Source organism: Phodopus roborovskii, unplaced genomic scaffold (assembly GCF_943737965.1).
Source record: "Phodopus roborovskii unplaced genomic scaffold, PHOROB, whole genome shotgun sequence".
In the NCBI taxonomy this organism is placed as follows: Eukaryota; Metazoa; Chordata; class Mammalia; order Rodentia; family Cricetidae; genus Phodopus; species Phodopus roborovskii.
In genome coordinates, this window is record NW_026126566.1 from 6,197,136 (window position 1) to 6,223,134 (window position 25,999).

Sequence of the window (25,999 nt, forward strand, 5' to 3'; positions counted from 1 at the left end):
TGCCCTCTCTGGCTTCTCTTTCTCTTCTATACACCACCTTCCCAGCTTCCCCAGTTGCCCCTGTCTGCCCTGAGATAGCCCAGTCTCTCCTCCTGCAGCACCTCCAGCATGGGGTGCACCATGCTGTTGAGACACCCGTTTGTTCTGGGAATGCAGCCTTCCCTGAACATCTTCCTTCCCAGCATGGCCCAGGGCCTCTCCCCCACCAGCTCTCCAATCCCCCATCTAAATTATAACTAATTATATCACTCCTATGGCTCAAACCCTTCCCTGGCCTCTAGTGACCCATTTTTTCTCCCCAGGCTTGTCTCCTGCTGCAAGAGCCTGCAAAGGGTAACTTGGAGCTCCAGTGAGGTCATTGTTATGGCCTTTGAGGCTCACAATTATGAGGACTTAGAGAAGTTCCTCAATTTTCTCAAGGGAGGTAACAGAGATGGGTTTGAACCAAGACTTTCCCTGTGCCTACCCCTTGGTGCTACAGCTGTAGAGGTCCGGAGGCTACAGGGGACAGGAAGCTGTAGACTCTCAAGCTAGGCAGAGTAGGTGCATGGAGAAAGTCTTTTCAGCCTGAGCATGGAACACTCACTTGGTCTTGCAGTAGGCGACCACACAGACGATGCCCACGACCAGCAGAGCCACACAGATGCCAGTAATTGTCAGGACTCTCTTCTGGTACAGCTCCTCAGCCTCTGCAGGGGCAGACCAGGAACAGAGCCCATGCAGATGCTTGTACATAACCTTCATATCCCCAAGCTTCCTTAGTACAGGGTCTGTCCCCCTCCCATCCCTTCCCCTTGCCTGCTCTTGGACTGTCTTTGCCTCCCCTCAGACCCCCCTACATCTAGTCAACCCCTCCTTAAAACCCATCTGCCCAATGCACGTGAGTGGAAAATGCAGGGGATGGAGAGGATGGAATAGGGGTGAAGTTCCAAGGCCACACTAGAGGGGGAGGCAACACCTTGACCAGCACCCCTGCCCTGCTCCATGGTTCAGCAGAGGGTTATTCAATGAACAGAGACCTAGGACAAGGGCCTTGCTCAGGCATGCTGATTCCCTAGGAAGGGTTTGCGATAGAATATCAGGCCCAGATTTAGGTGGGATGCTAGGGCCAGGGTCAGGAACACAGCAGACTGGGTCTAGAGAGGTTTGGAAGGAAAGGCCTTTCTCCATCCCACGGCCTGGTCAGGGTAGTGCCTTGGCTCACTGGAGCTTGTTGCCTGCTGGTGAGAAGCCTACCAGTGGCATCACAGCTCTTCCTGGCATGTAGGGATGTCCTTGTGCACAAGGAACAGGCCCCACCTTTTAATGAGCTGGGTGAGGCTGGACCCAACTGTTCCGTCTACCCCCTGTGCCTGGCATGGCCATCCCTGCCCCTCTAAAACAGAAAGCCAGGAGGAAGACAAAGAAAAGGCAACAGCACTGGCTACAGCCAAGGCCACATATCTCAGAGAGCCCACCCTCCCTGCTGGCTGGCACTGCCCCCTTCCCTGCTCCCAGCGATGATAAGTAGAGATGGGCCTGCCATGATTGGCAGAGCTCTGAGAAAAGTCCCTTAGACTTATGTGTACACCAGCAGCCTCAGAGCTACAAACCCTCTGGACATTCACATATTCAAGCTATGGCTCCTGGAGTCACAGACATGCCTTTCACAAGTGAATCTGCACACACAGCTGACCATATGTTCCAAGAATGGGCCTACATGCATGTCCAAGCATGCACAGTTATATTCAGACAAAGTTTAACCAATGCCTGTATCACTGTGCTTTACTGTTGGTCTACTAGTTCTCCCTAGAAAGTGTCATCTCTTCTTGGAGACCATTCTGGTCATAGTTACAAACAACTTCCACATTATCAAAGTCTTGTGCCATTTGGCCTGGTGCCCTAGAACCCCTAGAACTTTGGTGTTGAACTCTGTGGATTAGCCTTTCTACAATGGCTCCTCTGTGGATTAATCTTTCTACAATGGCCACTTCCTTCTCTTAACCTAGGCCATATGGGCAGGCCTTCCAGTCCTCTTCCTCCTACAATCTTTCTTGGCATCATCCAGACAGACTTTCAGTCCTCTGGGTATGCATTCCCCATTTCCATCTCCTGCCCTAATTTCTCCCTGCTTCTTGGCTCAAACTCATGAACTATGACCAGCCAAACTATTGGTCATCAGAGACACCAGTTCCTAGCTTTCTCCACACCTGCTTGCCCATATCATTAGTGAGACTTTTCTTCCTGCCACCCCTCACTTCCCACCTCCCTGGTCCACCCGAAAGTCATCTCAGCTTTAATTTCCAAGTGAGTCATGGATCCGACCAGAGCGAGCATTTTTGCTGCTGCCTCTGTAGTCCAGGAGGGGGCACCCTCAACTAGAGATGGCCACCCTTTGACAGGTCTGTTCCCACTCCTAACCCTGACTCATCCCCGTGCTCCGCAGATACCAGTAATAAGGCAGCCAATCCGTTCTAGTCTGCTGCTTCTCGTTGCAAGTGTAAAAGCCAAGGGCTTCCTGTATCTTCAAGGCCCCTGACTATCCAGTTTCACATTCCATTTGGATCTTATCTGTTGCCTGTTGTGCTTGGAATCAGCGGCAGCATCTCTGTTGATTGGATGCGGCAAGCCTCTAAGTACTATGTCCCCTGCCTGCAGTACTCTTCTCCAGTCATTTGGAGGGATGGCTACCAGATACACTATGTAGGACAAACTTTTTCTTTGTCATTAGTCACAGTAGTTCTCTACTGCATCCCAGGCAACCCCTAAGGTTACTTCTTGTCTGTATCACTTGTCAACAGCATTTCTGGTTTGTTGCTGTCTCCTCTGAATGCTATATATGGTAAGCTCTGGTATTGAGTGTATATTTATTGGGTAGGTTGATGAGTGTATTCCCTCCTCAGACAGACACACACCCACACTCACCTCCACATGCTGGCAGTTTCAATACCAAATGCCCTGGCCTTAACACAAAGATACTCCACAGCCTTTCTGTATCCTGAAGTCCTGCCCCGAGACACCTGCTAGCCAGACATTACCATTCCCCCATCCCAACAGAACCATCCACACACACCTGCAGATTCATTCCTGTGCACCTCACTACAATCTCAGCCTCCACCCTCCTCTCCACTCACAATTGCTGGAAACCCAGAAAGACACTCACATGCAGACTTTGAGCTTTGCCTTCTACTGAGAGCAACTGACAGGTACTAGTTGGTTGGGGAACTAAGACCTCCCCGGGGCTGCCATGAAAAAAGCCTTTCCACATATATTGTCTCTGATGTTCCCCATCCCACCACGGCATTCCCACCACTCCTGAGCCCGTGTCTGGTGCTATGACACAGTGGTACACTTGAGGCTAGGCTGGAGTCTCCATGCACCAAGCCAGAGAGTTTAAAATGCTGATCCTCAAAGTCTCTTTCAGATAGGTAGTCTTCTGAGGTCAAAGGGCAGTGTTTGTGGTTTTGTGGGGGATGTAGGGAATCACTTGTAAGTTTCTGAGGAGGGGTAGTTGTGGGGGTCTGTACAGATTAGACCCTTGGTGGTCTGGCACACACACACACACACACACACACACACACACACACACGTCAAGGAACAGATCACGGAGAGAGTGAAAGCCTCACGCAGACAGCAGAGCCTGGCAGACAGACACAATGCAGGGACAGAGCAATGGGATGTTGTCAGTTTCTAGCCTAGTGCAGAGGACATGAAGCAGTGGGGATGGATGCAGGACAGAAAGAGGACCAGAGTGAGATGGGAAAATTGCCTCTCTGCATAGCTCCCCAAACCAGGCTTCCTCGGTCTGGAGACAACAGCTCTTCCAGTAGCCATGTCTGATTTGATTACTGACAGGCTGTCTGTGGGATTTTTTGTCTGTCTCTAAATCAGCATAGTTTATGCTAGAGCATCTTGATGAGACCAGGGAAATTTTCAGAATCCCTGCTTTTCTTTTGGGAGGAAAGGAAACCTAACACTGCAAGTCTTGGTGTCAGAGGCTGGGGGGGGGGGCTGTGCAGATGACGAAGAGTGATAATCAGGTTCCATACCCTTTAATTCAAATCCAAGGTGCTCTGGGAGTGCAGAAGAAAGGAGAGTGAGATGGGCAGGGGAGAGAGAATGACAGAGAAGGGGAGGGTAGGAGAGAGAAAAAGAGAGAAAACGTTGGTCAGAACTCTGCAGACACTGGGCAGCCAGCCTGTGAGGTGAAAGCAGGTTAGTAGTGCCCTTCCCAGCCTCCTGAGCTCCTTCCCTGGTCCCCAGTCCCTGAGAGCCCCCAGAAGGCAAGAGAGAGGCCATGTTAGAGTTGGCAGGCAGGGAAGGGTCTCTAGAGGGTGAGCAATGGAGTTAGGACCTGGTGAGAAGGTACACGCACAAGAGTCAGTTGGCAAAGTCCCCTAGGAGCAGAGGATGAATCGGGAGGGCCAAGGAGGTGTGCCCAGTCCCCTCCTCCTGGCTCTAGTCCCAACCCTTCAGCATCCTCTGGCCCTCCTGAAGTCAGTCAACCCCTCACTCATTCTTGGGGTCCTTTTTATCTGTTCAAAATGAATGTGTCAGCCCCATGCCCTGCCTTGTGCCACAGGCCTAGATGTCCTAGCACAGCTCCTGGCAGTCTGAGTACAGGCTTTGGCATCTTAGGGAAGAAAAAATGGGGTGAGAAGACTTCAAGAAGCAAGTCATTGCTCCATTTGACATCCCATATACCCTAAGCTCCTAGAGGTGGACTGTGGTACCCAAACCCATCTACCACTCAGAGCCAGGAAGAGTGAGTTCATCTGTGGAGCACACATACTTCTTACACTATAGACACATTGCAGTGTTGGAAGTGAGGTTGTTACCCGAATGTGTGAGTGCAAGCCTTTGAAAGGGGGGATGCTTACAATCTTGAGAGGTTAAATAAAAGGGCTTTGGTCTTAGGGTCAGCTCTGGGAGTCACATTGTGACTCTGAGAGATGCCCAACCTATCTAGGTCCCAGTCTCCCAGCTGCGGCAGGGGACCAAGCCTTGTCATGGGATCCTGGGAGGTCTGAAAACCTGGCTGTGCTTCAGAACCATTCAGGCCAATGGGAAATGGTCTGGGTAGGAGCCCAGAAATCTCGGTGGTGTTTTAAAGACTCGCCTTTCCTTTTCAGGTACAGCCTGCACTGTTCTACGGTCCCGAGCCTCTGCTTTGCCCCTGACTTGCTGTGTGGATGTGGGTGATCCATGAATCTGTTGTGAGCGGCCTGGCCAACAGGAGGATAGGACGCGTGTATGCCAGGGCCGCTGCTCACACCTGCTTGGGCACACTCCCTCCCTGACTTTCACAGCAGTCACCTAGACCTGGTGAGGGTGTGGCACTGGGCTTGACTTCTCATCCGCTATGGAGGAAGGGCACCTTGAGCATTATTTTCATCCACTTCTTGGTGCTTTCTGAAAGGGACCCCACTGGGTTCTGTATTTGGAAAGAGCAGGAGGGTGGGTGACTCTGAGCCAAAGACCAAGAAGGCCCTGATCCGGAGAACTCTGAGGAAGATCCTGGGGTTTTGACATGACCAGTTCTGTGCAGAGGCCACATCAAGGAAGTGCTGAGCCCAGCATTTCAAACACAAGCCCTCTGCATCTCTGCCACTCTGAAGTTAGGGCGATGTTGAGGATTTGGCTTCTTTTCATTTTTGCTGACTACTTGAAGCCCTAAGTGCATCTCAGGGTTCTTTGGCTGGATCCAAGGGTCCCAGAGAGGTTCCCAAATATCGCATCCTGGAGTCTAGGTATTCGAAGCACTCAGGAAGATGGTACTGATGTCCAGCCATGCTCACCTGAGGGACAGCAGATCAGCTTCACCAGGTTCTACGTGCTGTCCCTCAGCTCACTTTCAGACAAAGTTGGTGAAGTCTGTATGCCAGGATACTTTCTCAAAGTGATGCAGGAAATCGGGAGGCAGACATTGGAAGGGACCATGGGTCTAAGCTATGGCTGTCCCTGCTCAGGCTTGTCTGGCTACTCCTGAGAATGGTGGCCATCTGGAGAAGCAAGCAAGTCTCTTAAAGCCCTCTGAGAATGTTCTACCAGGTCACTTATTTGGGAACCAAACTGTCAACAGGGGCTCCGGGGGCACAGTTAGGGTGAGCCTGTGGTGGCTGGTGTGAGAGTTTGGCTAGTCAGTAGGTAGATGACTTTCTTCCTGGGAAGCCTGAGGACAGGTGCTGAGGGGTCTACAGCTGTGCCTGTTGCAGTTAGGAGAGCAATTTCCTACTCATGGTTTGTTTTGTTTTGTTTGTTTTGTTTTGTTTTGAATGGCACTCAGCCAGGATGGGGGTGGTACCATGAATCTCAGGCCAGAAATGTTCACATTGACTAGCAAATTGATGCTGTATTTCAGGCAGAGTCAGGCTCCTTAGTAAATACGCTAATTTATTGTCTTGGATACAACCAATGGCAGTATAACATGCCTGGATGAGGAGAAAGTGATGTACGTACATGCCGACATGGGCACATGCTATCTTTGTGTGTGTGTGTGTGTGTGCGCGCACACGTGTGTTTGTGTGTATATGGAGTGTGTGCTCATACACATGTGGGGTACAGATAGGCCAGCTCTCCCTTTCAGGAGGGCAGGGCCTATAGTGGAAGAAACTTCGAAGTGTTTCTGGGGTCAAAGGCTGTTTTCTTAGTCTCTGAAAATCTTGTCTGTGTCTGAGGTGGTCTGGGTAGGTGGCAGGGTCAGACGCTGTTCTCAGCAACGCCCTCCTCCTCGCCATCCTTAGCTGGGAGATGGTAAACTGCCCTCTCGTGATGATGGCAGGCCCTCAGGCAAGCCTCTCCTATGCAACACTTCATCTTCATGTTCACTGTTGCCTGCCAGGCCTCTGTCCTCATTCTACAACTCCAGAACAAGTCAATAAGGTCCAGGACTAGGGATCTAGGCTTCTGGCCCTTCTGGATGGGCAGCTGAGGACTTCAGGGGCCACAGGATGATGTCTTCGTACTCATTATGCACTAGAACATTGAAGAACAGGGCTCCTCCACATAAAGGCACCTGTACGGTACGATGACACAGGCAGGAAGGCTGGGGGCTGCATTTGCAGGCTTTCTTCTGGGCTCTGAGAGGCCTGATGACACCACCCCTCCCACAACGATGTAGGCTGATGTGATCTAGGGGCTTTGCATAGTAGGCCATGTTCTGGAGGCTCTGCTGCTCTCTGACCTAGGGCTGGCTGCGACTGCCTGTCCAGAACAGTCTCCCAAGCTGTAGAGGCTCTTGGCCAAGGGTGGAAAGGAACAGGAGGCCCACTGCCTCTACCACCCGGCCTACCCTTGTCTGTCTTCTTCTTGAGGCTCCCCCTGCCCAAGAGCTTTCCATATAGGCTGCATCTGATTTTGAAATTCTCCCAGAGCTTGAGTTCTAGAGAATTCTTTCAGGCTACACATCTTGCTCACACATTCTGCTTTTATCCCCTCTTTCTCCATGGCGTGTGACTGGAGGGGTCTGCCAGCCCTCACCTGCTGGGGCTCTAATGCTCCTTCTAAGGGCAGTAGATATACTTCTGGGCTTTGTCCTATAGTCTGAGGACAATTGCGAGGTTTTACTTCCCACTCTGAGACCCAAACTCTAAACCTCTTTTCTGATGTGCTACCTACTGGCACCTTTCCTTCCTTCCTTCCTTCCTTCCTTCCTTCCTTCCTTCCTTCCTACCTTCCTTTTTTAAATGGAGTTTTCCTTCCCAACACCGAAGTACCTTCTGGGTTCTCTGGTTCCTCATGGCTCACAGGACCCAGATGTCCTCCCTAAAAAGGAGCAGGGAGCTAGTCTGCTCTGCAGGATGGCATGGGTGACATGGTTCTGGTCTTGAAGGCCAACAGATCACAGGGTTCCAAAGCAAGTTTTTGACTATCCAGAGGCTAACTGCTCTGTCCCACCCCACCTGGTGGTACTTGCAGGAACTGCTCCCAGGCTAACTGCTCTGTCCCACCCCACCTGGTGGTACTTGCAGGAACTGCTCCCAGGCTCCAATGAAAACAGCCCACTTCTAGCCAATTCTCTCCCGGTGTGGAAGAAAGAAAGGACATGGAACCCTGGATAGTGTTCAGACTAGACAGGTCTTAGGAAGAGTCACCAATTTCCCCTCGAGTCTGTTAGCATCTGCAGCAGTCCACCTCGTCCTGTAACCATACAAATGTCTCTGGCATCCATGGACACGATTGTGCTGGAGCCTGCTCTCTTTCACTTTGTCTTGGTCCTAGAACACCCAACACAAACCGTTCTGGCCCAGACTAGAAGACAGGCTTTTGAGACCTTTTCCCTTCTCTCAAACATACCCGCAGAAACATGCACACATTCACTGCCTGACCCATCAGCAGCCTTACACCAGAGGCAGGGGAGGGCCCTGCAAATGCCTCTTCCTCCACCTGGCAGGCTGCCTGATCCCAGAAGAGGGGAGAGGCCTGGACATGGCTTGTTGCTGCAGAGAATTCAGGCTGCTATTCTCGGGTGATACAGGTGACTTATGGGGGTGGGCGGGGAGACAGGGGTGTATTGTCTGTCTCCTCTGCAGAGGCTACTGGTAAGCACTGGGGGCTGAGAGGAGCTCAGAACATCCCTGTTCCCTCCATCTCTTGGTAAGTAAGGCCCTCATCCCTCCCACATGGGGAGACTGCCAGTCACCAGGGAAGAAAAGAAATAGAAGAAAGAAACATACTGGAGAAGTTGACCATTGCGAACTGCTGACACCTGTCCCCGGTGTATCCCACAGGACACCTACCAAAAGAAAGAAAACCAGAAAGAGAGAGCCAGGATAGCAAGACACAGGCATTGCAACACCCCGGCACAGGCTCCTGCCAATGCCAGCTAGGTTCCTCGCCACGGTTACCATTTGTACTGGCCTTGTCGCTCTGCCCCTTACCTGTAGCCCTGAACTTTAAACCCAAGGATTAGGCCAAAAAATGAAAAACAAAGCAAAACAAAAACAAAACAAAACAAAACAAAAGAACTAACAAACCAAAGTACAAAAAAGAAAAGAGAAACAAAACATAACAGCCGAAGATCAAAACAACCAACACCCCTGACCCTACGCCCTACATTGGGGAACTGCACCCGGAAGCTTTCTAAGGAGCGGGGACTTGTGTTTGTATCTTCAAACATACTTTGCTTAGGATCTGGCATGTACAATCGCAAAGGCAGTTTCTCCAAACATCTCTGTCCGAAGAATCCGTTTGGACATCTGGAGAAGGAAAAGGGGAAAAATCACAGAACAAACTGGCATCATCCACGAGGCTAAGGTTAGAAATCAAAGTGCGCAGTGATGAATGAGAAAACCAAGTCAGGCACTTGGGGTCACACTGGTAGCTGAAGGGGCTGCAGTCGGGGGCCGGGTGGAGGGCTCTGTCGTCTCCTAACAAACGCTCTAATCCATGTGGCTCTGTGGGGGATGGGGTGGGTGGGTGGGGCAGAGAGGAGGATGAGTTAGGGAAGTTGGGTGGGGAAGGTGGGGGGCTATTGACTAAACTGTCCTACTGGTTGGGGGAACTTTCCTTCTTACCTGCCTGGTGCCCCAGGAAGCTAGAACTGTAGCCTCCGGGTGCCAGGCAGCCAGACTTATGGGATACAAGTTCCTGATGTCACTCCTCTGGGCTCTGCTGAAGGCTTCCCTCCAGGACACTGGCAGGTTTTCCTCCTCTATGAAACAGCTCCCAAAAAACTCAAAGTAGAATTCCGCTAGGCTGCTCACACTGTGTGTTCATGACCAAAGGGACCTAGGAGGTATTTGATCTGTTCTCTCAAAGGGGGATCTGTGGGCCAATATGTTTGGGAAATCCATCCCCCGGGGCTCCTGTAGAGTGGCAGTCTCTGTTAGCATAGGAAGGGTTCAGGAAAGCTTTGTCAGCAATAAAAACTGAACTCTTCAAACTTGTTTGGCCAAGGAAGTCTTATCTGTGTATTTTGAGACAGGCTGCTGTGCTGTAGCTCTGGCTGGTATGGAACAGAAGGCAGCTTTTCAGAGCCCTTGCAGGGTACAGTTTGGAGATGTTGCCTTAAAGCTGGAGCTGTGGGAAGAGCTAAGTGAGGAAAGGAAGCTGCAGAAAGGTGGGATTGCCAGGGTCCCAAAGCCACCTTCCAGCACCTGGTGTGGGGGAGGGAGGGTGGGAGCAGGCTAACTGGGGACCCTGGAAACCCGTTCTACACAGGAGCCCCTGGAAGCCAGCCTTGGCCTGCCTGCCCTTTCCTTGGGATCTCTTCTTCCACCGTGGCCTGGCTTTGGCTGAGATCTTCTAGCATCTTGCCTTCCTTGCCACTCCAAGTCACCACCCATCCGCCCCCTTCTCCCTGACCTTCTCTTGCCTTCAAGGTACACTTCCTTCTGTTCTCTGGCTGCCACCTCTCCCCTTAAGCAAGTCCCAGTTGTGTAGATTTCTAGAAGACATGCCCAGTCCTGTACTTTCTCCCGAACCCCAGGAAGGCCAGTTACTGAGGGAGAAACCCAGAGAGGTCTGCATTGACCCTTATGCATGTCTCTCTTCAGAAACAGGTCTCTGTTGGCCTGGCCTGAATTCCCCTAGGAGCTAGGGACACCCCATCAACAGTAACCCCTCAGTACCAGGTTACTGTGTGACATTGGTCAACCTAGACTCCCTCAAGAGGTGAGGGTTCTCTCCCTTATTCTACCGTATGTAACAAGAGGCCCTTGGCCTTGCGGTAGACGCTAGCCATTGACTACGGTAGCTAATCATGAGAACCCTGAGGCCTCTGGTTTGGAGAAACGAGGAGTGGCAGGGGTTGGTGCACACAAAGCTGGGCTTTCTTTGGGCCTGTGGTAGCTCTCTGGATTGGAGGAGGGAGAGCTGGGCACGGCAATGGTAGGACATGGGCACACATGCTCCTGGTCAGTTGGAGGTCTGGCTGGGAAGCACAGCTATTAGGGTGACAACCGCAGTGCGTGCTGACTCTGGAGTAGAGTGGCTGAGGGGAGGAGCCCCTCTTCAATCCCTCTGATGCCTGGCCCTCGGCCCTAGTCATTTTAGCCCAGGAAGATAGAGGAAATGGCTGAGGCTTCCCAACTGACCACAGCCAGGCTCAGCTGTCTTCCTTCACCCTTGGCCCTTGATGTGGGGGATAGGGACTAGAAAGGGTTAAGTGGTTCTTTTTCAGACAGAAGCACCTTTGGGAGTAAAGGATAAAGACCCAGAAGTTGCTAAAATGACTCTCGGATTCTACTAAGTAAAAGGAAAGGACGAGGCTTGACTGTGTCCACTGTCTGTCACTAGCTGGGCTCTTAGAGTCGGGGAAATGAGTGTATGCAACTGTAGTGTGTGTGTGTGTGTGTGTGTGTGAATAGTGGAGTGTAGGGGCAGAAAGGGGCAAAGAGAAACTTATTTGATATCAGCACTGCTGTCCCATGAGTCTTGGAGACCAGTGACAATTATAAATACACCCCTGTGTCCCTGTCTCATATTCAACCTGGGTTAGTCTGACTGCTGCTCAGGGCTACCGAGTTGCACACTTCCAGGTGGCACCATTGACTGATCCACAACACAAATGTGCTGTGGTATTTGTGCAATGTTCTGGTGCTAGCCTTGCACCTGTCTGTGAGAGGGGTGCTCCTCCTCGATGGATAAAGAAAAGGCTCAGGGCGGCGAAGGGCTGATAGCCAGTGCTACCCCTTGGGGGCGCTAGCTTCTTTAGGAGCTCCTGAATACCCCTACTTCTCTCTGCAGTCCTGTGTGTGGAGACTCGGACTTTAGGGAAAGTTCTAGGTTTGAGCAGGGCCTTTGACCTTTCTGCCCTACAGCCAGATCAGGAGAGCAGGAGCCAGGCACTTCCCCTATCGACATATGACAGGAGTCTGTACTGGGAGTGAGTGAGTCTGTCCTGGCTGGTGGCTCCCACGCAGGGATGACCCTGCGAAGTTCAGGGGATAGGGAATGGGCTGGAAGGGGCAGCAGGCCGCAGCCTTCCTAGACCTTCCTACAGGCATCACCCCTGAGTTTGAGAAGGTCTGGACCTGGGGCTGGAGAAGAGCAGAGGTGAGAGAAGGGGCAGAGGGGAGAGCCCACGGGCTGCATCTGGGGTGCAGGGGTCCCCATTCCCCACCCGCCTCCCGGGCCTCAGTTTCTCCTTTTGGTAGCCTGGGGATAATGCCATGTGTGCTGCCCTCACCTGGGGAAGGAAGGGTGAAGGATGAGGCGGTGCCCCAGGCACTGGAGGGAGCCAGGGTCTCGGAGCTCACGAGGGCAGGTGGAGATGTGGTGAGGATGAGCAGGCAGATGGGGTGGGATGGGGTGGGAAGCTGGGAGATGAGGGGGTGAGCTGATGGGAGAGGGAGGCATGCCACTGGTATGTGCACAGGGCTGGAAAGAGAGTCTTGTTCTGTCATCATCCCCTGAACCAGTCCCCAAGAGTCACGCACCAACCGTGCTCAACAAACACACGGAGAGAAGAGGAGAAAACGGCAAGAGGAACTGTGGAGGTCCCTGTCTGGCCCAGACAGAAGACAGTCACCTTGATTTGGACCCCCATTTTCAAGTCCCCTTAAGTTGTCTTTTTTAAAACAAAATTCAGTATCAGTGACATTGTTTCTTTTGGCACTGACTTCCAGAAAAACAAAAGAGTTACGGAGTGTGCCTGCCTGCTTTCCAACACCCCCTGGGGGGGGGCTCTGAACCAACACAGCAACAAGGGTAAGAAAACCAGGAAGGAAAACTGAGCTTTATAGAAACTGGAATGAAACTGACCAGTGTAGTTTCATTATCCAAGCTAAGCGGAAATGCAAAAAAATCAAAATAAAAAGTAAACAAACAGCACAAATGGTAGACGTGAGTCCCGTTTCCTAAATTCTTCCCTTTTTACTCCATTCAGGTGCTATCATAGACCCCAAGAGGCCTGCCCTCTTCCACCCAGTTTCCCACCCTCAGAGTGGCCTCTGGGCTCTGCCCGGCCCCCTCCCCCTGCCCTTCTCCAGCACAGCTCCAAGGACTGCAGGCCCAGCCAGGGATGTCCCTCTTTCTGGCATGTGACAAAGGGGTCCAGGGAAGTGGGTTGTGGAGCCTTGACTAGGGCTGACCCAGGGGACAAAGATGGGGAAGTGGTGGCTCTGGTTGCCAAGCTCACATTTGAAACCCAGTTGCCCCAGGTTGGGGAGGAAACAGGGCACCCTCTGGTTCACCAGGGCTCAGGCCCTTCTCCCTAGGCCTTCCAATCGTAGCAGGGCATGTCCCTGAATCCTAGGGGCACGGTCATGTTGGTAGTTTCTCCTGGGAGCCATTGTCTCATGCTTCCCTTTCTCACACTACACTCCATCTTGGAGCCTGGGTTCCGGTGACCTACTTTGTCCTTGTACCTATCCTGGGGGTGGGGGGGGGGCAAAGCCTTTCCTGCCTGCAGCCAGGGCTGACTTCAGTGACAATGCTGGCTTCTTTGAAGGGTCAGGGGTCCAAGGGGCTAAGGAAGAAGAGAGACCTGGTGTGGTAGAGGGGAAGGAGACTCAGGGCGGGGACATCTCCGTGAGGCATGCTGGGAGCTTTTGCGTCTCTAGAAGGTCTGTTCGAAAGAGCCCAGAGCATTTGCAAGGCTGCGATGATTCTCTGGGCCTGGACTGCTCTTCTGGCTGCCTCTTAGAAGCCAAGGCCAGCCCTTGACCCTCCCTAGGGTACTTGTTGCTCTCGGAACTTCCCTGAGGGGTTCAGGAGGAAGGAGGGTGGGAAGGGGGTGAGGGCAGTGAAGGGTGGGGCATGGAGGAAGCCAGTGAGGAGGCCAGCTGGGGTCAGAGCCACAGTTCTGTCTGGCAGTGCCCCCGGGCTCTCTTGCCCCACAGGACAATGGGAGGAGACATGGACACTGGGATCCTGTTGGCTTCTGGAAGGTTCTTTAAAGTCCCAGAGTCCTCTGCAGGATCACATTCTTAGAAAGGCCAAGCCAGTGAGGGGTGCAAGATCTGCCCTGTCCTACCAGGAGGTCAAAGCCCTCTTCCTAAACTAGCAACACTTTGGTGGTCTTTGCCCAGATGCCATGGGAATGGGGCAGTTTTGGCACCTAGTTTGGGGCCCTTGGCACAGGCTGCTTTGAGAAATCCGAGTTATGGACTAGACCCCCTTCCTGTTCCTCCTTAAGATCTGGCCAGAGCCGTCCACATCCAGTTTGTGTCGTTCTCCCCATACACATGCGGGAGGATCTGCTGGGACTGAGAAAAAACTCCCCGGTAGCCTGATTCACACTGAGCATCTGATTCACACTGAGCATGTGTGCTATGGTGTGGATAGTGGGTTCTGAGTGGCTTGGAGTTCCTGCTTGGGTTACTCTCACCTCTTCCATTGGGCCATCTCATAGTGGTGTCCTGGTTGCAGTCCCCGCCTTCCGTAGAGAGGGACTGGGTTAAAATGGCACAAGCAATGCTCAGGGCAGGACTGGCCCCTGGGGTTCACCAGGGCAGGGAGAGCAGCCAGATCTGAGGCCAGCACTGGGCTCTGGGTAAACCCTATTTCCCTTCTAGACAACGAGAGTGGGGTCAGCAGGTGCCAAGGGCTCTGCAGCCCAAGTCTTCCAGGCTTGTTTCTACTGGAGAAGATGCAGCTGGGACATGCTCACCCAGGACAAATGTGGAGAGTTGCTCAGAGATGGGGAAGAAAGAAAGCGGGGAGGGGGGAGGGAGAGAGGGGCAAGGAAAGAGAGAGAGAGAGAGAGAGCAAACACCCAGTGCCTTAGACAGGTAACCCCATCCCTGCAGGGTGGTAAGAGATGGACATCGGGAGAGAGGGTAATAAGAACCTAGGAAACTGGGTCTGCAGGGGTCCACACACCCCTTAGAGCATACATATCTTTAGAGTCCAGAAAGGACTAGAAGAAAGTGGATGAACCACCCTGTCTGTGCCCCTTGGGGATCACTTCCAAGGAACTTTGAAGCTCGCTTTTCCTAGAGCCCTCCATTTCTGTCCCAGCACCCCCTCCCGCCCCTCCCCTTGGCCCTGTGCCCACCACTACCGGTCACTTACTTGCAGGAGAGCTGGTTGATGCCCTCGATGTAGTAGCACACGCCTCCATTCACACAGTAGGACTTGGCTGTCTCGTTGCACTTCCGGGCATGCCCCGACCACGATGACAGAGTGGTGCTCACTGGAGGTATGAGAGACACGTGCTAGTGACCCAGCAAGACCACCGCTGGGCCCAGGGATCACTTCCTTCGTGTTCTTTCACGTTCCCATCTCAACTGGAAGGTCACTAGGGTCTGCAGGAATGCCTGGGTAGGGAAGGTCTAGGCGGGAATCTCTTGGTGGGCAACAAGGCAAATGGGAAGCCACAAGGGGCCATCTGCCCGGTGTGACTCTGTATTCATGCTCTTGGCAAACCCACAAAACCCAGAGTGTTTTTCATTGTTTTGGGAGGGTGGAAGAGAACGGAATGGGCTTCTCCACTGGCAGAGGGTCTGACCTCTGCTCCACTCCTATCTCCCTCCTGGGAGCTCCACTACAGGACTAGATGCTGATGTGGACATGGCTTAGCGGGGAGACGCCTGTATCCATCTACACTACTCAGATTCTTACTGTGGACCAGGGGACCCAGAGAAATGACACCTTCTGGATATTGTCATTTTCTGAGCTCTGGGAAGGTGTGTGTGTGTGTGGGGGGGGTGGATTTGGGTTTCCAATCTCTTCCTTCTTGTCCCAGGTCGGGGATGTTAGTGAAGGCCGCCATGTCTTGCCTCTAGAACTGTCCAGTGTCTCCTTCATGTCCCCCACCAGAAAGCTCCTTCCTAGTCAGCTGTGCCTGTGGAGGGAACCTTTGACAGTCTAAGCTATAAATCATGAACTCCAGGAGATGTGGCTGGGAGAGGGACGGGAGCAGGGAACAGCTGGGATTTGAAAACCGGGTGGGGAGAAAGGCTGGGCTCTCTCTCAGGTTGCTAACCCAGGCCACACATCTGACTGACCAGGCTTGCCTGAGTCAATGAAAATAATGAATGCTATGCTCTCTTACCAGGGGACCATGTCCAGAAAGCTGGCTTTAAATGAAAAACCCTCTTTTGTAAGGCACACTTCACCCTGGCTTTCCAGAATATGCTGCTAAAAAGGAGTCCCTGCTTCCCTTCTGTCCTCTGGGGCTCTGAGGGTCTCTCGCTCCTGCCATGAGGTGGTCCTCTGACTGAGGTGTCCCGCTCCACCTTGGCTCCCCTTATCTCTCTGGGGTAGCAGCCTCCATTGCTCCCATCGCAATGGGGAGGAGGTGGGAGGAGGAGGATGGGGCAGGCAGGCGCTTGGCCCCGTCAGTGTTTAGACGTGGAGGGAGACAGATGGAGCGCGGGGGACTGGAGTGTACACACAGCACTGCCTCTGTGTATGTCTGAAGGAGCTCACAGATAAAACTCAGCGGGTAGGGCCAGCTCCCGCCCTCCCCTCTAGCCCATGCCTGTTGCAGAGTTGGCATCTCAGGCTCCACCCACCCCTGCTGAGGTCCTCCCTAGGCTCTACCGCAAACCCAGCTGGGACCCACATGCTGGCCAGAGAGAGGAAGCTTTGAACTGGTGTTTGCACCACTTCTGGGTCACAGAGACCCAGAAAACCAAGAAAGTGACAGGGAAGAGACACAAATGCAGTGGTCACGTCTGCAAGTTATAAAGTCCAGGGCTGGGCAGATCCTAGAGGTTGTCTTGCCCTTTGGTTACACCTCCGTGGGATGGATGGCCGAGGGCCTCGCTAGGGCTCGGTGGTGTACTCCTGCCAGATGCCCTGTCCCTTGTGGAAGAACACGTCAGTACCAAGGCTTGACGTGAGCCGATGAATGTGGACCACAGCCTGCAGCCTCCCAGGGGCCTTGGCTAAGCCAGAGGAATCTTGGCCCCGATCTGCCAGGCCCGGCAAGGATCCTCGGCAGGCAGCAATGGCGGCAGAGACCTCCTGCTGTCAGTCTTCACTGTTGCTCTGCGAAGCTGTGAGCAGTGGACAGCAGTGGGACTGCTGGGGTGGCAGGGACCACAGGAGAGATGGACACGGGTTGTGGTGCACTGAGGGACCACAGGAGAGGTGGACACGGGTTGTGGTGCACTGAGGGACCACAGGAGAGGTGGACACCGGTTGTGGTGCAGAGTCTGTGGTGCACGGCATGGGCTGATGCCCAGAAAGGTAAAAAGGGAGGTTAGTGTGGGGGAGCTGGCCATACAAGTGTCCGGGAATAGTGGCCACAGGCTTCCCTCATTCTCTGTCACCGTGAGACCTTCCCACGCCACTTTAGCATAGCTGTCCTGGCAGGTCCCTAGGCAACGTGTTCTTATCCTCTCGTCAACACATCAGTGTTTTTATTGGGAGGAGCAAAGGTAGCAGGGTTGCTAAGTGAGAAGGCTGCTCTCTCGCCTCTGCTGGGATGGCTACAGAAGCCCCAATCCAGTCCGTCCAAACTGGCCTCCCAGCTACCACTCTCTTCCCTATGCCTGTGAGCCCCAAGGTCCCAGAGGGCATCTTTCATTTTTCTTTATTCCTTCCTGCCGAATATCCGCAAGGACTGAGACTCCACCACCCCAAGAGGCTCCCTTCAGGCCTCCTACTTCCTCCCCTGGTCTAGGTCACAGTCATGTCTTCCTTGGGTGGCCTACTTACTTCCTGGTCTTCCTGCCTCACACTTGCCTTCACTCTGGCTGCCACACTGGTCTTTAGAATACGCAAGTTAGCTGGGTGTCGGTGGCTCACACCTTTAATTCCAGCACTCGGGAGGCAGAGGCAGGCAGAGCTCTGTGAGTTTGAGTCTAGCCTGGTCTACAAGAGCTAGTTCTAGGACAGCCTCCAAAGTCACAGAGAAACCCTGTCTAGAAAAAACAAAACAACCCCCCCCAAAACTAGAATATGTAAATTATGTTAATCCCTTCCATGGCCAGGGCTCTTTAGCGGTGTCCCTTTGTAGTCTGAACAAGGCCCTCCACCCTTCATTGAGCCTTATCTGGGCCTTGTCACATTTCTGTCATTTTTTTTTTTTTTTTTTGGGGTCATGCTCTCTCAACATATTTTGACTACACTCATTTCAGCTTTTCTAACAAGCCAGGTGCCTTGCTACCCAGAACCTTTTAAACACAGGTCTCAGGGTACCCTCTCCTGGCTTCTCAAGATGGCTACAATCTTTATGTTCATCGAGCAGGCTTCTGCTAGTGGTGTTTATTCTAAACTGACAAAGTAACCAAATATGCCATCAGTAGCTCCACCACTAGAACCCCAGCCCCTTGGGGCATAGCCACTTCTATCATGTTTCATTAAACCCCAGCATCTAACCAAATGCTTGACACAGAATAGGTGCTTACTATTTGTGGACAGAATGAACAAACACATATCTGATTCTTGAGGGGAAGTGGCCTCTGCTGCTTCCTTGGGCATAGTTTAGTGTCCTCAGCCTGGGCATCAATACCTTTTCTCCTCTTGCAATAATTGCAAATACTGCTGAGAGGTTGTTGGGGGTGTGCCATCAAAGCCACAATGAGATACCGCTTTACATTGACTAGAATGCTTTACACTGGCTAGAATGCTAGACCTGGAAAACAGCAGGTGGTGGAGAGGGCATGGAGGAACCAGAGCCCTGGGGCACACCTGGTGGGAAAGCACAGTGGTGTGGTTGCTTAGACATCTAGTCTGAGAGTTCTTTTTTTTTTGGTTGGTTTTTTTGTTTGCTTGTTTGCTTTTTTGAGAAGGTTTCTCTGTGTAGCCCTGGCTGACCTGGAACTCACTCTGTAGATCAGACTGGCCTCAAACTCACATCTGCCTCTGCTTCCTGAGTGCTGGAATTAAAGATGTGCACCACCACTTCCTTCCTTCCTTTCTTTTTTTTAAAGAAAAATTTAAAATCCTCAGAGTTACCATACACTCAAGAAATTCCACTCATGGGTGTACCCTCAAACCTGAAAACTTGCCTGCTTACAAACACCTGAACATGAATGTCCGCAGAAGCATTATTCATCAAATGTGGAAGTGATCCAAATGATTCAACAATTCAAACTGTTAAATGGATGGATAAAGTGTGGTGCATTCACACACTAGAGTATCATCTCATCATAAAAGACATGCACCCTTACATGCTACAACGTGGATGGACCTTAAGATATGTGAAGGACACTTATAATATGGTTATATTTATACAAAATGTCTACAATAAATTAATCCACAGGGGCAGAAAGCAAGAGGAGTAGGATGACTGCTAACACACATGGAGTTTCTGAGGTGATGATGAAAATGTTCTGAAACTATACTGAAAACCACTGAACCATACTTTCAGAGGGCAAGTTTTATGGTATGCGAATTATATCTAAAAACATTAATTAAAACCATGCCCAGTAGGGGAAAACCCAGGAAGCAGTTGCCATGAGTGTTATGGTGCAGGTGTCCTGGACCTTCAGAGGAAGATAAAATGGGACGGACACTGAGCGGCAGGGAACACTGAGTCTCTCTCTCTGGACCACAGCTGCTTTTTTCTTTTTAGTATGGGCAAACTTCTGTCCCTCTCTAAGGTCCAGGCCCTTTGACTTGAACTATCCAGCTCCTGCCTTGCTGTGCAAATGGCCCCTTCTTGCTTGGCTCAGGTGTGCCCTCTACTTTGTTGGGAGAGGCATACACTTTCAGGCCTAAGACTACCTTTCTGTCATTTGAGGTTCTGTGTTGATAACCAAGGCTGAGCGTTTCTGGAACTCAGAGAGGGGTCATGCTGGATACAACTGGTGTGAGGGTGCATGTTCACGTGTGTCTGTATAGGTGTGTTCAACCAGCTACTCCCTTGCCCAGAGGCCTTTACCACAAGTCTGTAGTCCTATAACTCATGCCAAAGCTGTCTGCTCTGTGCTTGGTGTCCTGGGACAGTCTGGAGTCCCCTTTCACTTGGGACAGGGTTGCTGGCTTCTGTAGGGCAGAAGCAGATTGCACTATGCAGACTGTTTTGTTCCATACTCTGTCTATGTCTGCACACTCCTTTTCCCGGCAGCCCAGGGAAGCTAGAAGCTCCGTGAGACCCAGAACTGTCATTTCCGGAGGACTATGGCTCCACCCTAATGGAGAGGTAAGTAGCCATTCAAGAGTGGGATGATGCCCTTTGACGCCCTACCCCTATGGCCCTGTTCCCTAGGGCCTGGGCGGGCCCTGCCGACCCACCTTGGGATGAGTCATTGGGGGCAGGCTCAGCTGCCCGATGCCCGCCCTCCACCCCCTCCTCAGGGTGTGGCTGCTGCAGATCTGCTGGGTTTTGCTGGTAAACATGAAATCCATGGATCTCTGCTTGGGAAAATGTCCACGACCATGTCTCCACATCAAGAGTGGACTGGACAGGGTAGCCAAAGCTAAGAGATGTGCCTAGCGTGTGTGTGAAGATGCATGTGAGTGTGTCGGTGAGGTGCAGATGTTACCCTCAGCAGCAAACTCAGAATCCCAGTTCAGGAGAAGCTTAGCACCATGTAGCTCAGCCTGTGAGGGGGAAGCTGAGCTTTAGGACGGGAAGGAGTGGGCAGCCTGTGGGACACAGAGCTGGAACCAGTGCAGATGTTGGAGCTTTTGTTACCCCCTGGGTCTCTGCTCTCACACCAGGGACAAGAGGCATTGAAGCCTGTGGACAGCTGGGATCCCATCTCTGCATGAGACCCTGTGCTCAGCCCAAAGGTTCACTGTCTGCTTCAGAAGTCTATCCAAATTTGACATGCTGCAGGCTGAAGGGGGCATTCATGCTGGGGCTGCGGCTTACTGGTGAGTCAGACCTTCAAGACCCTGGCCCTGCCCAAGGGAGAAGGCACGGCTTCTGCATCCTGCGTCCTGCGTCCTGCGTCCTGTGTCCTGTGCAGGAACCCTTCCTGTTCCTTTGTCTCTCACTCTGGTGCACACAGACAAGCCTGGCAAAGATGGTGCCCCGTGCACCTGAACACAGGAACAGGGCCCTGTGCAGGTGACCTCAGCAGGGCCAATAAGAATCCATTCCCGTTCCTGCCCCAGGAAGTCCCAGGGATGGGGGCTGGCTGAGGTGGAACTCTCTGGGGGTGGTGCCTTCTCTTTCTGCTACACTCCCTAAATACAGTAGGTGCTGTTTCATAGTAGGAAAGCAAGAAACAAACCCACTCCCAGCTCTTGGAGTCTTTTCCATCTGTAGCCAGCATGGCCTATGGACTTCCTAGTTTCATGAGCCAGTACATGATTTTCTCAGGGTCGGTTTAAGCTGGATACTTGTCAGTTCTGACCCAGAAAGTCTTCCTTAATAAAACGGGAGACCCAAAGTTCAAGGTGGATTAGAGGATGTCTGTCCACTGCAGCAGATGTGGTAGGTGCTAATCCCAGGTACATTCCAGCGGGACAACTTGAGAGCCACTGGATCCAGGCACTTGCCTCTGACCCCGTTCTCAGGCCAGGACATGGAGGAGGCCACAAAGGCCTTGGGATAGCTCCCTCTTTCTTTTCTTTTTTTAATTAAAAAATGATATTAAAAGTTGGGCATGGTGGTACATGCTTTAATCTCAGCACTTAGTAGGCAGAGGCGGGTGGATCTCTGTGAGTTCAAGGCCAGCCTGGTCTACAGAGTGAGTTCCAGGACAGCCAGGGCTACACAGAGAAACCCTGTCACAAAAAGCTAAAAAACAAAACAAACAACAAGAAATTCAGGCCTTGTACATGCCAAGTGAGAGCTCTCCCACTGAACTACATTTCTAGCCCTAGGTTGTAACTTCTTTAATATAACATTTACCGGCTACCTCTTGTGAGGTAGGCATTGTGCTAGGCCCTGAGGCCAGACTAGTAAACAGATTCATGGAGTGCCAGGCAGGACCAAGTTTACTAATGACTTTCTCACTATAACAAGCTGTTCGACTTCAGGCAAAGTGCCTGAAGCCTCTCCCAAAGAAGGGTCCTAGAGACAATGCAGATAGATTATGGCTCAGCAAACAGTAGACCTGACCAGGACTTTCAGGGGATAGCATCATCCCTGTTCTTGTCATTTCTCTAAGGCTCCTCCTGAGTTGGGTGGTTCAAGCACAGAACAAATGCAACAACATTATGGGGTCTAAGGCTAGAATCCAAGAGATGCCCAGGATTGGTTATAGACCCAAAGTAACACTGCAGTGGTCAAGGAGAAAAGCTGCTGGGGGGGGGTTATGGATGGGGCCTGGTAAAGGAGAGCGAGTTCATCTGGGGATGACATGATCTTGGGGTCAGATAGGAAAGGAGTAAGTCCCGGTGAGGAGGCTCCATGGGAAGGTGTGGCTTCAGGAAGGCACCTTAAAAGCCCATTGCTGTGACTCACGTGTGAGCTGGGGACAAAGCCTGAGCCACGGTGGCTCATAGGGAATAGAGTGGAAGGGACAAGTGTGACAAAGATCTAGACGACAGAAGCCTGAGGCATCTCCCATGAGCGTAGGGCAGACAGGATCTGGTCTGCCTTGTGGCCTTGGTAATGCAGCAGGGTCCCCTTTGAGTGAGCCCTGGGTCTGGGGTGCATTTCAAGGCTGTGTGGTGGTAATGTAGTCAGGCGGCAACATACACAGGATCAGACCCTATGCCAGGGACAGGACATGGTGAACAGCAAACCCTACATAGTGGGCTCAGTCTGTGGGTGCCCAGCTTGGGCAGGGAGGAGAGATGACTTTACAGGTCCCAAACCGGGGCCTGAGAGGACCACCCAGCAGAAAGGTGTTCTCTATTCTGCTGCACCAGACACTGCAAGCCAGCAAACCAAACAGCTCTGAGGCCCTCCTTTGTAAGTCTCCAAAGAGGGCACAGGGTCAGCGAGCCAGGCCTGTTATCCCTAAGTGGAGGCTGGCTGCCCACAGGCCCCAAGCACCCAAGCCTCCCACCCTGAGGCCTGGCTCAGGTGCCCAACAATGCTGCTGGCCACAGGCAAGCAGCTCACACCCACCTCAGGCCCATCTCTCCCACAGCCTTGCTCCTGACAGCCCAGCCTCCGTAATTGCCTTCTAAAAATATCCTTACCCCCACCCCCACCTCTTGATTTCAAAATATTTAGTTTTCAGGGTATTTAAAATGAGAGTTGGCGGCTCTTCCAGGCCCAGATAACAAAACTAAACATTTATGCTTTGACTGCATTTCTCTGAATTGGCTGAGATCTTGGATTTGATATGCAGCAGCAGGAGGGAGGGAGTTGAGAGTAAGATAGATCTCATGCAGGTCTCCTGAGGGCCAGCTGATCTACTCTACCCCCCCCCCCCTTTCTTGAGGGCCACCTACCGCTGTTAACATGGAGGCGGCCCCTCACGGTGTCTTTCCCAAGGATGTTCTCAGCCTCGCAGACATACTCCCCAGCATCTTCCAGCTTCACTTTGTTGAACTGGAGGCGTGAGTTCTTTCTGGTTTGGGAGAGGAAAGAGGGAGAGAGGTGTGAGCCAGGGCTGCTGGAGCTTTATCAGCAGTCACTGAATGGTCACTTCACAGAACCAAATGGCTGTGTCGGCTGGGTGAGAAGAAGGTCCCTTAGGCCAGCTTTTTCTGGAGTGACTTGAACCCTCAGGGCAACAACATGGTCAATCGAGCCATGACGCTCATGTTCTAACTCTATGAATTTCCTATCTCTTTTCTTGGGGCTGGGTTTCTTTCTGTCATTTATCTTGGGAAAGAACGCCAGGCCCCCTGGGAAGCCACCTTTCATTCCTAGCTGCCTTTGCCATGTATGGAAGTAGCAGATTGTCATTGTGTGTTAGGGTTTCTCAAAGTCCACTGGTCCCCGCTGCAGTGGTGATAGCCGGTCATGAGGACACATATTGAGAAGGCCCTCATCCCTTGATTTTGGAGTCCCAGACTCTACAAACAAGGGCCACACACATCCCTACTGTTTGTAAATGAACCCCTCTGGATACACTGTTAGAGCAGCAGAATGGACTCCAACTCCTGGGTACCTGGGAGGGACCCGTCTGATAGCTTCAGTGACATCTGTACCGCTCCAGGACACCAGTCCAAGTCTCTCTCCTACTGTTTGTCCATTCAGCCTTGCCATTGAGGAGCCCTCTGTAGCCTCTCCAAGAGGATTTCGTTTAACTCCTTCCACAAATGTGTAACAAGCATCTCCCATATGCTGGAAACTGTGGACTCCAGGGTCTGGAGCCTCAGGGCGAAGTAGGCTGTCCTCTTACATATGGGCAAACTAAGTCTGGCAAGGCAAAGCCAAGGTGACCAGGAGCTGTAGTCAGTGAAGACACCAGAAACTAGGGCTAGCCTCTTCGTCTAGTCTCTCACTTGAGTGGTCTGAGGCCAGGTGCTAAAAGTCCCTTCTCCAAGCTGTGACTTCAGAGCATCTGCCGTTGGCTTCTTTCTGAAGCCCTGACCAAACCTTGCTTCCTCCTCAAGGCTTCGCTGCACCTACTCTGGGTGTCTTGGTTCTGCAAGGCTCTGCTCATAGCTCCCTACCCTTCCTGCATCTGATGCTCTCTGGGGCCCAGAAAGTGCTCTGGATAAAGCCAGGGACTCCAGAAAGGACATAGTGTCTTTACTGTGACCTCCTCTTCTTTTTAGTGATGATCAAAAAACCAGATTCCTTGCATATGCACAGTTGGCTGGAGTATGGGCAGGGTATAGCCAAGCTGCCACTGTCCTGCAGAAGAGCATGGGCAGTGCTGGTGTAGGGACTGGGGTTAGAATGGGGAACGGGATATGGGGTTTGGGATATGGGGGAGGAATGGGGAGAGAGCTGAGCAGAAAGCACCTCCATCTTGGCTTTACCTGACTTTGAGAATTGGCCTTTTCTCAAAAATCTCACTGTAGACTGATCGATTTTACTGCCATGGTGATGGCCTCACCAATGTGGTGACAGTGACTTCACTATATGCCCTAACATTCCTGGTTCATGCTGGTCTTTCTCCTTGGGCTTGTGCCTGTCCACAGCCCTCCTCTATCAACCGTTTTCTTCATTAAGCAGAGCCCTGGAGGCCCTTCTGGCTAAGCGAGCAGAGCATCCCCTTCCCATCACAATCTAATTAGACGCCAGAGTCCCATTTCCCTGGGACAAAGCTCCTTTCACTTTCTTGCATGCTGGGGGGGGGGGTGTCAGCTGAGGGCAAGAGACTTCATGCATAGGGGACCCAGAGGCAGCAAGATCCTCATGGTCACCCACAGCTATACCCCTAAGATGCCATTTGTAGCAGGACAGGTAGAACATCTAAGGAACAACACTGACTTGGAGGAAGGACTCCACCCAAAGGTGCATGAGGCCAGGATCAAGGAGCAGCAGCGCCTGGCAAAGGCCCCCCTTTGGGCAAGAAGGAGCCAACAACTCTCAGGTATGGCAGGGTTAGGCATCACTGGGGCCCCAGAGGTCTTGGGGGAAATGGGATCCAGAGCTATAGCTGAGGATGGCCTTGAAGTTTCTGGGACTCCATACTCTCCTCATTCTTAGCTCTGTCTGGAGCCCTTAGGATTCAGGGTTCTCTCCTTGCCTTCCTGGAAGGGAGGCAGGGTGCACACCCCTGCCACCCCATCAATGTGTTGACCCAGGTCTGCCCCTGCTAAGGGTGCTGTCCTATCCTCCCTAGCCGGTTCTCTGCTGGCAGGGACAGGATCTGGGCAACCCCACACTTTCCTCAGTGCCCCCCCCCCCCGGCCTGCCTGAGGGGCCTGTCTCAGCCTGCCTCTCATAAATAAAGGAACATGTGCTTCTGCAGGGGAGGGCCTGTGCCCTGGGCTTGGGGGGCAAGTGTTCTCCTGGCTCAGGAAGGTCTGGATGACACTGCAATTTGGCAGGCACAGAGACAGTCAGCCCCTGTCAGGAAGGCAGTCTCTGCCAGCAAACAGAGATGCCAACCCTGGATGTAGCCTGGGCAGGTAGAGCACGAGACGCTCAGGCAGGAAGGACAGAGAAAGGTTCGTCAGAAAGGGCACTCCTAGATCTGTGTCGGTGAGGTGTGCGCAGTGGGGGAGTGGGTGGTATGGAGAGGTGGCAGTTCTCCTGAAGTCGTTTTGAGAGACTTTGTATAATCAGAAGTTCCCTGTCATGGCCCACTACTCCACAGCTAACAGTTTACTGCTGGGAGCCCAGGGACAGGACAAGGGATAGACATCTCAGAAGGCAGCATGTGGGGAAGGGGCCATGCCATACTTCAGCCTTAAGGGAAAGACC

At 52.3% G+C, this 25,999-nt stretch overlaps 2 protein-coding genes across 5 annotated transcripts in view; both read right to left on the minus strand.

Moving 5' to 3' along the window:
- The window catches only part of Pfdn1 (prefoldin subunit 1), a 757,967-nt gene that overhangs the window by 338,008 nt on the left and 393,960 nt on the right, over positions 1 to 25,999 (minus strand). The gene's annotated exons all lie outside the window — the stretch shown is intronic.
- Positions 1 to 25,999, minus strand: part of Nrg2 (neuregulin 2) — a 174,242-nt gene that overhangs the window by 6,275 nt on the left and 141,968 nt on the right. Inside the window, exons 3-7 of one of the 3 annotated variants that reach the window (XM_051202378.1) lie at positions 23,122 to 23,240; positions 14,938 to 15,058; positions 8,655 to 8,713; positions 4,029 to 4,052; positions 587 to 689 (exon numbers count right to left, since the gene is read on the minus strand). In XM_051202378.1, the coding sequence (XP_051058335.1) occupies positions 587 to 689; positions 4,029 to 4,052; positions 8,655 to 8,713; positions 14,938 to 15,058; positions 23,122 to 23,240 (426 nt within the window). Of the gene's footprint in view, positions 1 to 586; positions 690 to 4,028; positions 4,053 to 8,654; positions 8,714 to 9,099; positions 9,177 to 14,937; positions 15,059 to 23,121; positions 23,241 to 25,999 lie in introns of all 3 variants that reach the window. The other 2 variants (XM_051202381.1, XM_051202379.1) reach the window with 2 other exon arrangements.